Below are 15683 nucleotides of genomic sequence, written 5' to 3' on the forward strand. Positions count from 1 at the left end.
CTCCGCGAAATAAAGAGAGCTTATTATTAATCAGTCAGCAGCCTCCACTGATGTTATGACGTTACAAACGTGAAATAACATTATACATTATGCTCCGCGAAATAAAGAGAGCTTATTATTAATCAGTCAGCAGCCTCCACTGATGTTATGACGTTACAAACGCGAAATAACATTATACATTATGCTCCGCGAAATAACATTATGCTCCGCACTTCATTCATTTCATTTGGGACCTCTGCCGCGCTCGCGGCAAAAGGGTGCCGCGCTCGCGGCAAAAGGGGGCGGGCGGTCACATGGCCGTGTGGCCAATCAGAGAAACGCTGAACGAAAAGCTGAACACAAGTTGGTTTGCCTTTAATATTCACGCGGCCCGACCCTGTACTAAAAAACTGCGCCCGGAGCAGTTTAAATGTAACACCCGGTCTGGAACAGGGTTTACTGCACTCTCGATACTGCCACCTGGCAGGATCTGGCTGGTACTGCACCCTCGGCGTCCCAGTATGCCTTTTTTTTATTTTTTTTTATAAATTTCTTTATTACAGGAAAAGTAATTTGTACATTTACAATTGACAACAACATCATTCATTTTCCATCTTTTTTTCTTTTCTTCCCCTTTCATTTCCCTTTCCCCTCCCTCATACCCACCCCATCCCCCCCACACCGGAGTTGTTGAAAACACATCTGCAAAACATCCAAACATACAGCATAGATGCTACTGGGAAAGAAAAACAAAAAACAATAATAATATCAATCAGACCCATCTGTATTATGCACCAACATTTAGATAAAAAGAAGTAAAGAAGGAACTGAAAACACAGAAAGAAAACTCTCTAGCGTGGCTGTGGAAGAAAGTCCCAGTATTCCTTTTAACGGCAACATACAGGTCCGTGACATTGAATAGAATATTAAAATCGGAAAAACAATCAAATAACGAGTATACTCGTTGTTGGCGTTCAAAGGATGGCGCCCAATAACGAGTATAATTGTTGTTGGCAGGGAATGAGTTAAGATGAAAATCTTATTAAAAAAAGGCATATGACAAATTCCAGGCAGCCGACATTAGCTGAAGGAGCTGTGTTTTGTTTCTGTCTCTAGAGACGGAGACGAGCTGAAGAAGTCCCTGTCTGAGCTGGCAGACAACAAGACGGACAATGCCCACATGAAGAGCATCAGCAGGATTGGCAGTGGAAGCAACCCTTTCCTGGACATCACCCACGACCCCAACGCCGCGGTCTACAAAACTGGCTTCCTGTCCCGCAAAATGCATGCCGACATGGACGGCAAGAAAAGTAAGAGCCAAAGCTGCCGTGGAGTCTATCTCTTTGAAATGTGCCTTTCTCAGTCCTTTGAGATGGTTGAAATGTGGCACCATTTTGAAACGTCACATACATGCATGTTTGAAATGTCACTGCGCTGGAATATGGTGTCCCTCACACAGAGCACCTTATTGGAACGCAAAGGATATCTGAATGAATGAGAAATCACTCATCACTTTGGAGTGGAGCTTGTGTTTTCCTCACCATTCAAAGATATTTGATATTACTCGTAAGCAATTCCCTATATTTACAGATGCCCACTCACAAAGATATTTTTAGAATATTGCTCTGTGGTGTGCTCATGATGAGTCTTAGTCGGAGAGGAAAACACATTTTCACTCACTTTCCAAATGAGAGATAGGATCTCTCTGCTTCTTGAAATGTTCATCTGGGATGGCTTTCCAATTCAGGGAGGCAGAGATAATAACCTCCTGCTCTTCAGGACGCCCATTAAGTCCGCCCATGGCAAGATTCACCCTGGCCTATAGATGGTGATGTGTGCCTGGAAATGGAGACGACAAATAGATCATTAAAATAATTGCTACATAATGTGAACCCTAACGAGTTCTATAAATGCAGCTTTGCTGGCTAACAGACATGAACGGGTGGACTTTTCTCCCCCATTTTTCATGTCCATTTATTTCAAGGCTCTAATACATTTTACGAGGCCAAAGCGAAAACCTGCTGACTTGTTAGCATCACGCTTATGCCTACTAAAATGGAAGTCCAGCTTGGAGTCAACTAAGACTAACTGGGGCATTTTCATATAGCAGCAGTTTAATTCAGTTGAAGTCAAGATAGGGCGACAGCTTTCTGACTGATAGTAAAAATAATTGAATGTATGGCATTACACAAGAGGTCACTGGTGCAGAGCGCTTTAGAAGCAGGCTTGATGAATGGCTTTTTGTTGGCATTTTCGATGTGCATCATGAAGGCTGCTGTTGCCTGGCTGTCATAGCCTGTAGTGAGAATCTGCATACAGGCTATCTGAATTCCAGTCACGGCCCGGGGAGGATAGTCACAGAAAGTGAAGCCTCTATAAAGCATCGGTTCTCTGGGTCAATATAAATAACTAAGTCATACCATTTCAGTACACAACATCTCAGACCATTCCTTCAATACACTCATTGCCTAATAGCTCTAACTCCATCCTATATAGGCCATGCTCACATCACCCAGTACCACAGTGGAGTTTAAAAACAAGCTCCCAATTTCAAGTGCTAGGCGCATCCCTGATCCAGTTAATCACTTGATGCCCTGAAAAAGGCCCTTGGGCAGAACATATGACCAGCTGAAGGCATGCTTCTGAGTACTGCAGCTCTGGCCCCTCTCCGTATGGATTCCATGTCTGCATTAGACATGAGTCCTCATTGGTATGTCCTCGGGGAGAGGAGCATGGAAACGTGGACGATAGGATTTGAATGGCTCTCGAAGCAAAGCCAGGCACTTGAGACAAAACTCTCTCATAGCAAGGCTGAATATGCTGAATATATATCTCCCCTTCCCTCACTCAGTGCCTTTGATTGCTTTGGGAGGCACGCAAGACTGTTTGGAATGAGATTAAATGACGGCGTTGAAGTCATGAGCAAAGGATTTCTAATTCATGGACATAAACAGTCCCAACAGACTTTGATGCAGCCGACGTACACACCACTTAGAGATGGTCTTTTGCTTACCTATTAATCCCACGATAGCACAAACTGATGTTGTACAAATGAATGTTTATTGTGGATCAGCCATTCAGCCATCATGAATGCTGTAATATCATTTACATCTTTACCAATGTCCTCTTCCTCTTTCTAGCACCAAGAGGAAAGAGGGGATGGAAGACCTTCTATGCTGTTCTCAAAGGAATGATCCTCTACTTGCAGAAGGTGAGACGTTGCTTTATTCCCATATAACACCTTCCTTACAAGTTCCTCTGATTGGATCCTCCATGATTCACCTAGATTCATGATTATTGTTGCTTCGGCAAAGGTCAAACCATGAACACGTGTACAATACGACTTGTCGTACAGAACTTGTAAGTCGCTTTGGATAAAAGCGTCAGCTAAATGACTAAATGTAAAGTGTTTATGGTTTGACCTTTGCCGAAGCAACAATAATCATGAATCTAGGTGACAGTACGTTAATGTAATATAACGTACTGTAATGGCTGTGGAAGTGGTTTTGGTGCCATTATGTTTTGATGCTTTGTTGGGTCTGGTACACACTATCTATCCTATCCCGTTCTGTCCTGTCATTGTTTTCTACCAGAGAACAGTTACTGTAAAGTTCCTCCCAGGCAGGGCTGTTAACGTGTCAGTCACTACTGTCTTAACTGCTGTCTGCCTTCCAGCTGTCAGCGTGGAGCACTTTCTGATGTACTGTACTGCATGTCATTATCGGAAGCGGAAGAATTTTATTAGGATTTGATTTGATGACACGCAGAGTGAGAGCAACATTGTTTGGGACAGGTCTTTGTAGACTAATTAAATTGGGTTCAAGGTATTAGAATAATCAGAATTGTATTAAAGGTTACCTTTTTACAATTCAAAAAAGAAAACCACTCTTATCATAAGGTCAAAGTAGTTTGACAATCGAGAAGTCGTGTAAATGTAGAGAAGTGAATTGTTATTTGTGTTGGTTTCAAGTTTCTTGAAAGGTTGACATTGTGCCTGACTGACTCTGGAAATGTTTTCCCTGACTGATTGCCTTCCATGGCAACAGATGAGCTCTTAAGCCTCATGGCATGGCAATGTGCAGATTGAACATCGCAAGGGAACTGGAATTCTCGAACAATGCATTGCGGGAGTAATTTCTGCCTGCTAGTAGTTTGTTGTGATGAGCTATCAAAGCCTCAAAACATTGCAGAATGTCTGTCTCCACTCTGTACATCTAGCACAAAGAAAGTTACATAACATACTCTATAGTTAGCTAGATCTAACCAGTGTGAAGGCTATACTGATCTATTTCCTGCTTTTTATCATTATTTCAGAATAATTGTTAATTACATAATTAAGCAAGTGGGTTAAACATTTTGCACCTGCTTGTTCATATGGCTATTAACATTCACATTTGAAATTAGATAGAGTACACAAAACAGTGTTGTTGGGCTTTTAAGTGCAGGGATAGGGATATTCTTCCCATTTTAATCCAAAATTTTTCACATTCAAGATATAATAAAACACAGTTTTTACATACTCTACTATTCAATTATAACTTGTAATTTCCTATGAATCATATCATATGACAACCTGTTTAATGGTGCAGTGACAAGCAACCTGCAAAGTGATGAGGCATTAACAAGTGGTAGCAGATTGTTCCTGAGAGATGCAGAATGATTAGCGTTTTCCTGCAGGTACCGCTGGCTACCAGAGCCCCAGGATGGCAAATGATGAATTGTAACCATCACGTTTCCCCTGACATATTTACTGTTATCATCAACATGCCTGCCAATACTGCTTCCCATTCCCTGCACATTTGTCAGTGTAGCCAGACTCCAAGCTGTGAATGATTTCACATTAACCCTCCTTTTGCATTCAGGCACCTCTCCTCTGTCATTTAGCCAGCAAACTCATTGGTATTCCCACCCCCAACTTGTCAGATTGTGTCACCTCATCCCTTACCCGCCAAGCACTCGCAATCATACATGACCCAGGCCACCCACTCTACCAACAAAAATAATTCCCTCCTTGAGGACAAGATAAACTATCTATACCATGTTAGATTTATTTGCCTTTGAGGTGTGTCGTTCTCCCATTTCCCATCAGTTTGCCCCTACTGAGTCATGGGTTATTCATTTGGTTTGATGATGGCTGACGGGAACACAGCCACAGACGTTTAAGGCTTGCCCTCAATAATCGATCAAGATTAAATAAAGATTGAATGAATTAAATGAATGCATATAAAGTTTCTCAAACTCTGTTATATCTATGCGGGGGGGGGGGGCAGAGCTTGTTTTACATAGACTTACTGTTTTTTCCATTGGATTTGAATTGGATTAGATGCCTGACTCAGATAGTATCCCTCTCCCACCAACAGGACGAGTACAAGCCTGAGAAGGCGTTGTCCGAGGAGGACCTGAAGAACGCCATCAGCGTCCACCACTCACTGTCCATCAAGGCCGTGGACTATGAGAAGAAGCCCAACGTGCTGAAGCTGAAGACTGCCGACTGGAGGGTGTTTCTCTTCAAGGCCCAGTAAGCTCCAAATGCCACAGGGCTTGAGAGGGAGGGTCATGGGAGGGTGTTTTTCTTCCAGCCCCAGTAAGCTCCAAATGCCACGGGGCTTGAGAGGGAGGGTCATGGGAGGGTGTTTCTCTTCCAGGCCCAGTAAGGTCCAAACGCCACAAGGCTTGAGAGTGAGGGTCATGGGAGGGGGGTAGAAAACAAACCTGCCATCATTTTCCAATGGAGCTGGATGAGACAGTGGAGAGGCTAAGGGACTACTCCTGGAACCAAAATCTAATTTCATGCTTGGGTTCAAGAGCACAGTGAAAACACATCTATCTCAGCCATTAGTCTGTCCAAAGTCTATTGTTCTTCTTCTTCTTTGTCATTCCTCATTGTTTGAGACCCTAATAGGGAGGTGTAGTCTGACGTCACTGGTTGTTCCACCCGTATAGGGATTTATCATTGGGAAAATGGATTATGCTATTCTAACAATTCTGCCGCATGGAAATTGAAAAGCTTTCCATTTTTGCACAAAATAAGTTCCCTTCTATCACTAACATAATTGTTTAAGCATTTTTTGGTTGAAATAAAATTTGACGTTTTCTTTTTGTGAATATTTTCATGTTGAGCTATAGATTGTGGATGAATAAGCACAGAAAGGTACACCATGCAAATGTTAATGCTTTATTTGTTTTAAACGAGACAAATTAGAAATGGGCAATGGGGAAATACATTGCGTTGGAACAGAGAGTGGAACACGACAAACGGCAATGAAGTAACCACTACACCTCCCTATAGAGCAGACCTGGGCATTGAACGGCCCGCGGGCCGGATCCGGCCCGCGGGATGATTCTGACCGGCCCGCGAAAGATGACATGATAATAAAAAAAAATAAAAAAAAAATATATTTTTTTAATATTTTTTTTATTTATTTTTTTTTTACTTTTTTTTCGTGTCAACGTTCACACGCACAGTATACGCTTAGGAGACATGCTCAGAAGATGTTGGTTCTCTTTGGATCCACCTACATATGTGAACAGACATTCTCAGTCATGACGTTTACCAAGTCCAGGTACAGATCCTCTCTCACTGATGAACATCTGGCAGCTGTGCTTCGCATCTCCACCTCAGACATGCAACCTGACTTTGATGGACTTGTTAAAGCTCACTAGAGACTGGATTTCTCACACTGAATGAAAAAAAAAAAAGAACTGAAGAACACTAAAATGTGGAAATATAACAAGTGAAATGGGACACTTGATATTTTTTTTCTTTTTTTTGCACAGTTCTGAAAACATTAAATGTTTAATATAGGCATGTAAAGTAAAAAAGGCTACAAAACTGGGACACTTTTCTTTACACAGTTCAGTGACATGTCTTGTTTATTTTTGCTATAAGATGATGTGATGTCTTTAGAAAGCTAAGAAAATCCTTGTTTCAATAGTATATGAAACTCAAAATGCCCTTTGTTATTAATGTTTCACATTTTGTTTATCATTTTGGAAATAAATTCTATTTGAATAAATTATATTTTTGAAAGCTAACCTCACCTTTTAATTGCCAAATAATAACATACACTCTTACCAGGGGTCAAACCAATGCCATTTACTGCTTTTTATATAGAAATAAAATGTATATTATGCATAATTGAGTTTGGAATTTTGGCCCGGCCCCCCAACATATTTTCAGTTGCTCATTCGGCCCCCCGGGAAAAATAATTGCCCACCCCTGCTATAGAGGCACTTATTAATGAGTGAGGTCGCTCCTCTCTCGGGATGTGTTCCATAAAGGCATAAGTGGAAGCTGTCCACCTTGCTCTGCTTATGCCACAGCAGGTCCACAATGTCTCCTCTCCACCCCATATAATAATAATTAAGGAAAAAATTTCCATCCCCAAAAAGTGGTGATGTTACATAGGATGTGCATTGCGACTAATTTCACTGACCTGAAATTATGGACAAAGAATAAATGGACAAAATATATATATATATATATATATATATATATATATATAGATCATGAATTGTTTCTACAAGTTTTTCTTGAGCAAAATGTTTTCCTTTTTAATTGAGTGGTTCAGTATATACGCTTATTTTGAGGAGAAACTAGTAATGGTTGCTTTTGGGAAATGGCACAAGGTATACTACCGCTATTGTTCAACTAAATACCTTGAAAATAACCATTGTACCATGTACTCTCAACCACATACTGTACAACGTGGAATAAACGCACACAAAAACGATTTGGAGCGCAATTTCTTCCCTTTTACTGATAAGCTACCATTAAATGGCTGGTAAATGGCTGGTCTTTTTTGAAGTTGCTATTTCTGTTTCCATTAGAACGCCAGAGGAAATGGACTCTTGGATCCGAGTGATCAACTCAGTGGCAGCCATGTTCTCTGCCCCCTCATTCCCTGCTGCTATTGGCTCTCAGAAGAAATTCAGCCGTCCATTGCTGCCTGCAACCACCACACGGATGTCACAGGTGAAGCCTTGCTCTTATGAATTCTAGAATGCATGGAAACTTTAAATTAATACTAGCCACCTGCCAAATGTGGGTACATTTTGGCTATGGTTGGTATTTCTGTCAATTAAACCACTTTGGTAGGTAGAAAGCCTATATGTATGTAAAACATATTTATCAGCAAAGACATTGAAATGGCTGGTGAAACCCTGAAGCCACTGTAGCCGGTTGACAACGAAAAGTTAGAATCATCCCCTAACTTAATGCCTTTCTACTGCATTATTTTACCTTTCCAGGAAGAGCAACTCAAGTCTCACGAGGCAAAGCTGAAGCATGTTTCTACGGAGTTGACCGAACACAGATCTTACCCTCCAGACAAGAAGGTCAAAGCCAAGGAGATAGATGAGTACAGACTGAAAGAGCACTACCTGGAGTTTGAGGTAAATGTCACGACAGATTATGTGCTGATGTGACCTTGGAAGGGAAATGCACTAGTCGACACTAGTCGCAGTGTACTGCCTGGGTCCCTGCTTCGCTGTTATTTTATGTTGCAGCAAAACGGTAGTTTCTTTGCATTCAGTCTGCTCCGCTCTGATCCATGCTGACACACAAAGACACACACTCATGGCTGCTGACACGTCTTCATATAGACCAGTGGGGAACGGCCCCTGACAACATTTATGGAAATGAGACTTTTCTTATCCATTGACTCTGGGTGCATCTCACAGCCCTGATCTACATTTACATTTAGTCATTTAGCTGACGCTTTTATCCAAAGCGACTTACAAGTTCTGTATGACAGGTACTGATCTGTATTCTTCACACAAATAACTCCCTAAATTAGGATTATGGGGAAATGCATTGTCTTCAGAGGGCAACAAAACAACTTCAAGATATCACTTTGGATTTGAATTAATGGAAAAACATACAAGGTCACATAAACTTGGACGTACTCACTGGAACAACAGCTTTACAGTAACGTACAGTTACAACATATTTGCATAGACACACATCTATCAACCATTATAGGGTGTGGAGAGGATGGTGGTTACACTTGCCAGTAGTCGAAGCAAAGCTATTAGCCTACTTAACCTCTTAAGCCCGAGCCATATTTTAAGAAAATGTACATTCTTCATACCCAAGTAAATGGAAGATTGCTCCACTTCTACAAGGTCCAGTTGCATGTTATTGGTATCTAGGAACATCTATGGACCTCAGGGAATGTATTCCCAGTGTCAGAAATATTGTGTCTGTTACTATGCTTTAGGGGTGGGAATCGCCAGAGATCTCGCGATACGATACTATCGCGATACTTGAGCCGCGATACGATAGTATCGCGATACTCGATATATCACGAATATTGCGATTTTTTTTTTTATTAACGTTTTTTTAACTGCAAAGTAAAACTGTCAACATGTTTTATCTAATAAAATAAAGTTCAGTCTGTTCATCTCACTTCAATCATTTTTATTGGTATTTTCTCAAGCAGACAGATGTAAACACTGTAATATGTGTTGCATGTACCTGACAAACTGAACTGTTTGTATTAGTCATATTCCAACTTAACGGAATGTGGACTACTGTACTTTTCCCCCACCCCTACTATGCTTGAGTAAATTGTAATGAACCAAAGGAGAATATAAATTATTATAATTTCTTTTCTCCATATTTGATGGTGAATAACACCATGCTAACATTGACCAAAAGTGGGAAAGCTGAGCTCATTCAGCACCTTCTTGAGATCAAGTGTACTAAAAACCTGAGCAAATTAACAAATGGCAGATTATTTAGATGTTTTTTGTAGATACAGTACTGAATTTTGCCATCCGGACACATGCAATTTTAAATATGAATATAGAATATCAGGCCTATAAATGACCTTATTATGGCCAAGTCATACATCTATGGATCGGGCCAAATCTCCTCTTTCCAATGGCAGAGTTGAATCTGGATTTAGTGCCACCAGGCGCCCGTTACAGGGCAGCAAAGACCGTGAATGAAATCTACTGTAAGTACGGTTACTTTTGTATAATGTCCATAGCTTCGCCATTTTTACCAGATTGCGACAAGTTTTTTTTTCTAGACGTTCACAGAAAGGTAAAGAAACAATTTTATGGCAATAACGTTCAGGTTTGTTCGACCCGTGAGATATAATCACGATTTTCACGTCAATATATTCTTTTCACGTCAAGTGGCTGCAGCTTTTGACTGCGGTTGGTGTGAGCTGGGTAGTGTAGTTTTATGAAATTTCGACATCCATAAAAAGCCCTGGGTCTCCTCTTTCTTAGGACTACGGTACAATGATTTCATGACAGCGTCTAAATCATCTGGTTTCCGATGCAATGCGCAGAGATTTTTATAAGCTCATAACACTAATAACTAACTAAGCTAATAACACTTCAAATCATTGGTAAACAAACGTAGTGCTGCAAATATACACTTTGACTGCTGTTTTGATAGGATTAGCGTCTTTTCTCTTGGCTACATTTGAAAAAGAAACAACATCAATTAATACGGACTGTATTGAACTTTGCCTATGGTTAACAAACAGTGAATATCATCTGAAAAAGGCTGGCTTACTAGCTTGCCAACTTTATTTTATTTGTTTTACATCCAATAATATGCTTGGTAGCTGTATCACTGTCAATAGTAGCCTCAACTACATTCATTGTTGCGAGTCAAATTGCGGAATTGACGTGATGTCAATGTCTATTTGTCAAAGTCTGTTTTAAAGAGTGTTAATAATATACAATAGTACATTAGACTACCGTGATGTCAATGTCTATTTGTCAAAGTCTGTTTTAAAGAGTGTTAATAATATACAATAGTACATTAGACTACCTGTGGTATAGTGTCTCTGGAGTAAGGTTTGCAAAAACAGGTCCAGCTTGTACTTGGCTGCAAGGCACAGAAGTGGTAATAAGGATTTAATTTGGATTACCAATCATATAGAGAGAGGAATATGAACAGCATGTTGAAGAACAACATTATTGAGTTAATCAATTGAATCCCCAATTATTTTCTTAATTTAGTCTGCACTCTACAAGTAGAAGATTGCATGAGACTCCAGCCAGCGTAGCAGTGTGTTGTGATTGCAGAATGATAAGAATCAAATGACACGTTAAGAACCGACTCATTACAGCATGCACTTTCATCTCAAGTTTCAAGTTTCTTTAATAGTTGTCATACAGAAGTACAGAATACTTTTGTACAAAATGCTTCTTACTGTTGCGCTCCAGAGACTGTGCATGACAAGATAAGTATGAAATAAAGACATAGTAAAAATTAGAAGTAAAAAAAGAGGTCACAGTGTTCAGTTTAGACATATGTACAATGTTCGTAGACGTAGTTACCATACAATATACAATACTGTGCAGTGTACTAATATACAATACTATATAGTGCAAGGCATAAATGGACGAGGTGCAGTTTAGGTACAATTCACAGTAGGTGTACGAGTTGTAGTGCAAATCCTTTATCAATAAATATAAAGTGTAAGTGTGTTTGTGTGATCTAAAGTGTGGAGAGTGGGTGCTGCAGTGTGTTGTTTGAGTGAGTGTGTGCGTGTGGGTGTGTGTGCTGTGTGCATTTGATGGTTGTTGCATAGTGATTATTGTTCGTTTAGCGATTATTGTTCGTTTAGCAGCCTGATGGCCTGGGGATAGAAGCTCCTTCTGAGTCTTTCTGTGCTCGCCATAAGACTCCGGTATCGCTTGCCTGACGGCAGCAGTTCAAAGAGGCAGTTGTTCGGGTGGCTCGAGTCCTTAATAATTCTCTTAGCCTTCCCCTTGCACCGCTTGTTGTAAATGTTCTGGAGGGTGGGAAGCCCCCCTCTAATTGTGCGTTCGGCTGAACGTGTCACTCTTTGTAGTCTGCTACGGTCTTGTGCAGTGCTATTCCCAAACCAGGAGGTGATGTTGCCGGTCAGGATGCTCTCTATTGTACATGAGTAGAAGTTCCTAAGGATCTTCTGACTGACTTGGAACTTCCTTAGGCGCCTGAGGAAGTAGAGGCGTTGTCGTGCCTTCTTCACAACACTGTCAATGTGTGTGGTCCATGTCAAGTCCTCGGATATGTGGGCTCCGAGGTACTTGAAACTGTTCACTCTCTCAACCAAGTTACCCTCACATCCCCTACTTACTGCTGGCAAGCCCCAACCAAGTTACCCTCACATCCCCTACTTACTGCTGGCAAGCCCCAACCACTGGTTACCATCACTCAACCACTGGTTACCATCACTTCCTTTAAGTCAGTGTGCCATAGGGATGTAATAAATTGTAATAAAAATGTTTGCGACATTCCATAAGTTCTCAAATCAAATCACTATAGATGTTTTAAATGAATAGATTACACCAGGTTAAATAATGGGGCAGTAGTTCATTGTGTTGTTTATAACTCCCAGCTGCTGGTTTACAATATTGCAATGTTGTATAGTCAACACTTCAACCTCGTAACGACGTAAGCTTTGCATAACAGCCATGACTTTGCTACAACAGTCACAACAAATTTTTTACATAATGAAATCACAATATATTGCTCTAATTGTAATTAGGGATGCACCGATCCGTATCGGTATTGGCCACCGATATCAGTCAAATAGCTGGATCGGGTATCGGTAAAAAAAAAATATATATATATATATCGGAATTTATTTTTATTTTTTAATAAGAAATAAAATAAGAAATAACCATTCAGTACATTTATATCTATGTGTTAATTTGTTACATTTAGTTTCACTAAGTTAGGAAAGTAATGTTTTAAGTCGAGCCTGATGTTGCCTTGCACAAAAGAATGATCCCAGTCTCTTCCACACAGTGACAGTGAGGCATACAGTTTATTAATTGAATGAATGAAGTTTATTTTCTGTCTTTGTTTACAACAAATCAAAAACACACTTGTGATCCTTTACAATTCTTAACACTATGATCGCCGGGGACGAGTTAAGACGTCATTCCTAGCCATGCTCATTCTGCCGAAGACGCCGTAACTCGTCTTTGATGTCAATATTTCAAAAATCTGTGACCGAAATCATATTTCCCCTCCGGAGCCCTGAGACACACTGCAAAGCTCCACTCAACTCTCTAGCGGTTCAAGAGCGCCATCTGGTGGCCGATCGGCAGATCGCCAAACGGAAATGAGCCTTTGAACCGGTAGTGCTCATCCATATGTGGTCCGGGCACTCGCTATCGTTAGAGAGACTCAGTCTTGACACAGTGAACATCGATCGGTGCAAATAACTCGAAAAAACAACATGATTTGGACGTATATACTATTATACAACCTGGAAATGGATCGGGCATTTCTCCATCCCATAATAGAAAAAAATCTGTTCCACGCTCATCTGCCAGCGGCGCGAGGAAGCCACGGTAAGATTCAGCGTTATATTCTAACGTGTTCCATATAAACTGCTATGATGAACATATGACCCACTCTGGATGAATCATCTAACGCTGCCCACGGAATTATAAACGATCCCCCGCCCATCCGGTCATCATCAGATGACACGTAGTAACTTCTAGAACCACGTCCATTTGAAATGTTTTATCTCGCGCCGATTGCTATCAAACTGTATTTCATCATCAATATAATGCATTTGGAGCTATAAATCAAGTTCTGGAGAAAGCTGCAGAAAACGATAAAAACATACTTTAGACCATATTTTAGTATGAATATGTGAATGAAAAAGTTTAACGTTGCTACACCCTGAACAATACATATAGGACATTGAATGGGCCATAATAATGGCAATTTAGCAATAGAATTAAAAAAGTTATAGCCCTGCAAAGAAGGGGAACTTCTCCATAGACAAATAGAGCTGGCGAGGGATGGTAAATTATGAATTTAACCCATGGCGATCAAAGTGTTAAAAACAAAATTTAAAAAAATGTAAAAAAAACATGGATACGTTTTTTATTTTGTATTATTATTATTATTTTGGAGGAAAAAAATGTGACTGGGTATCGGATCGGTATCGGCCGATACCCAAACCCAGGTATCGGTATCGGGACTGAAAAAGTCGGATTGGTGCATCCCTAATTGTAATATGGTAATATACTTTATTGAACCGTGACCCCTGATTCGTTATATGTACTGTATAGTATCACCAGATTCCAGATTATACAATCCTAGTGTGCTTTAAATCTGTGCACTGGAATGGATCAAATGACTGCTAGCATTTACCATCTCCACAAGCACAACATTAAAAATAACCACTTGAGATGATTGAGATGATGATTTGAGAAAATAACCACTTTAAATTCAGATGGTGCTAAAGAGCTATGGTCAATACACACTAGTTCCATGAACCTCTCTATGCTGCTGTCTTCCTCATTAATATTCAACACTGTCAGTACTTACCAATTCATTACCTCCACAAGATTTCCATACAGTTTGCTGTGCACATTTCATGACCCATAGGGGGAGAAACCTGTTGATTTTGGTGACCCCATGACCTTTCCATATGGATGCATTGCCTGGGTCTGTTGAGACTGAAAACTTTATTTAACAGATTGCAGAATGGGTACAATACAGTACGGCTCAATACACACAATTGTTAAGGGGGTGCAGACCTGAGAAAGACGTTTGTCTTGTTTACATCAGGGTCCCCCATTTTCAATTCATATAGACATTTATGACATACACAACATACATGACATTTATGGCATAGGGACATATAGGTATTTAGTACTGATACATTTGTGACATAAACGGTATTCAAATATACAGTACTGTTACCCCTAGATCCTGACAGAGTATATACATATTATGGGGAGGGGACTGTACATTAGGAGGGGGTGGGTGGGTGGGAGAGAAATATACATACGGTGGGGTGGAGACTGTACATTTGGAGGGGGTGGGTGGGTGGGAGAGAAATATACATACGGCAGGGAGGGAATATATACATGCGGTGGGGAGGAGACTGTCTATTAGGAGGTGGTGGGGGGTTTGGTCATTTACGGTGGCCATTTTCGAATTGCAGCCTCCCGTAGGTCTAGTAGTAACCGCAAAGTGGGGAGATTGTTAGGCCTTGGTGGAGCGTCAGGCATATTGTAGGAGACCTCATGAGCCCATCTGAAATCATACATGTAGAGTGAATATTGGCTTTTTTCTTATTCTTTTCTTATTCTTTTCTTCTTCTTCTTATTCTTTTCTTATTCTTTTCTTATTCTTTTCTTCTTCTTCTTCTTCTTCTTCTTCTTCTTCTTCTTCTTCTTCTTCTTCTTCTTCTTCTTCTTCTTCTTCTTCTTCTTCTTCTTCTTCTTCTTCTTCTTCTTCTTCTTCTTCTTCTTCTTCTTCTTCTTCTTCTTCTTCTTCTTCTTCTTCTTCTTCTTCTTCTTCTTCTTCTTCTTCTTCTTCTTCTTCTTCTTCTTCTTCTTCTTCTTCTTCTTCTTCTTCTTCTTCTTCTTCTTCTTCTTCTTCTTCTTCTTCTTCTTCTTCTTCTTCTTCTTCTTCTTCTTCTTCTTCTTCTTCTTCTTCTTCTTCTTCTTCTTCTTCTTCTTATTCTTCTTCTTCTTCTTCTTCTTCTTACTACCAATCAGTCGAAACATCCTTCTCTTCAGGCAGCATTTTGTCCTCTAAGGATAGGCATGCAGGTGGTGAGTGAGTGAAATGTATTGAATTAGTAATCATCAGGGCTAATTAGTGGGCTGGCTCAAGATCGGACATTTGAAGCAGGCTACGCTCTTATCGTTGCATATAATGAGGCAGTCCAATTATGTTAGTCTTGTTATAGCTTGTTTTTAAGCTAGAT

The 15683-nt window shown here is 40.3% G+C and overlaps 1 protein-coding gene across 7 annotated transcripts in view; it reads left to right on the top strand.

Moving 5' to 3' along the window:
• psd3l (pleckstrin and Sec7 domain containing 3, like) overlaps window positions 1-15683 on the top strand; it is a 305351-nt gene that overhangs the window by 285542 nt on the left and 4126 nt on the right. For all 7 annotated transcript variants that reach the window (XM_084325309.1, XM_084325306.1, XM_084325307.1 and 4 more), the window contains 5 exons: window positions 1096-1289; window positions 3120-3190; window positions 5340-5497; window positions 7810-7954; window positions 8230-8373. In XM_084325309.1, coding sequence (XP_084181435.1) covers window positions 1096-1289; window positions 3120-3190; window positions 5340-5497; window positions 7810-7954; window positions 8230-8373 — 712 coding nt within the window. The remainder of the gene's footprint in view (window positions 1-1095; window positions 1290-3119; window positions 3191-5339; window positions 5498-7809; window positions 7955-8229; window positions 8374-15683) is intronic.

This window comes from Notolepis coatsorum, assembly GCF_963971535.1.
Source record: "Notolepis coatsorum genome assembly, chromosome: 11".
NCBI classification, from domain to species: Eukaryota; Metazoa; Chordata; class Actinopteri; order Aulopiformes; family Paralepididae; genus Notolepis; species Notolepis coatsorum.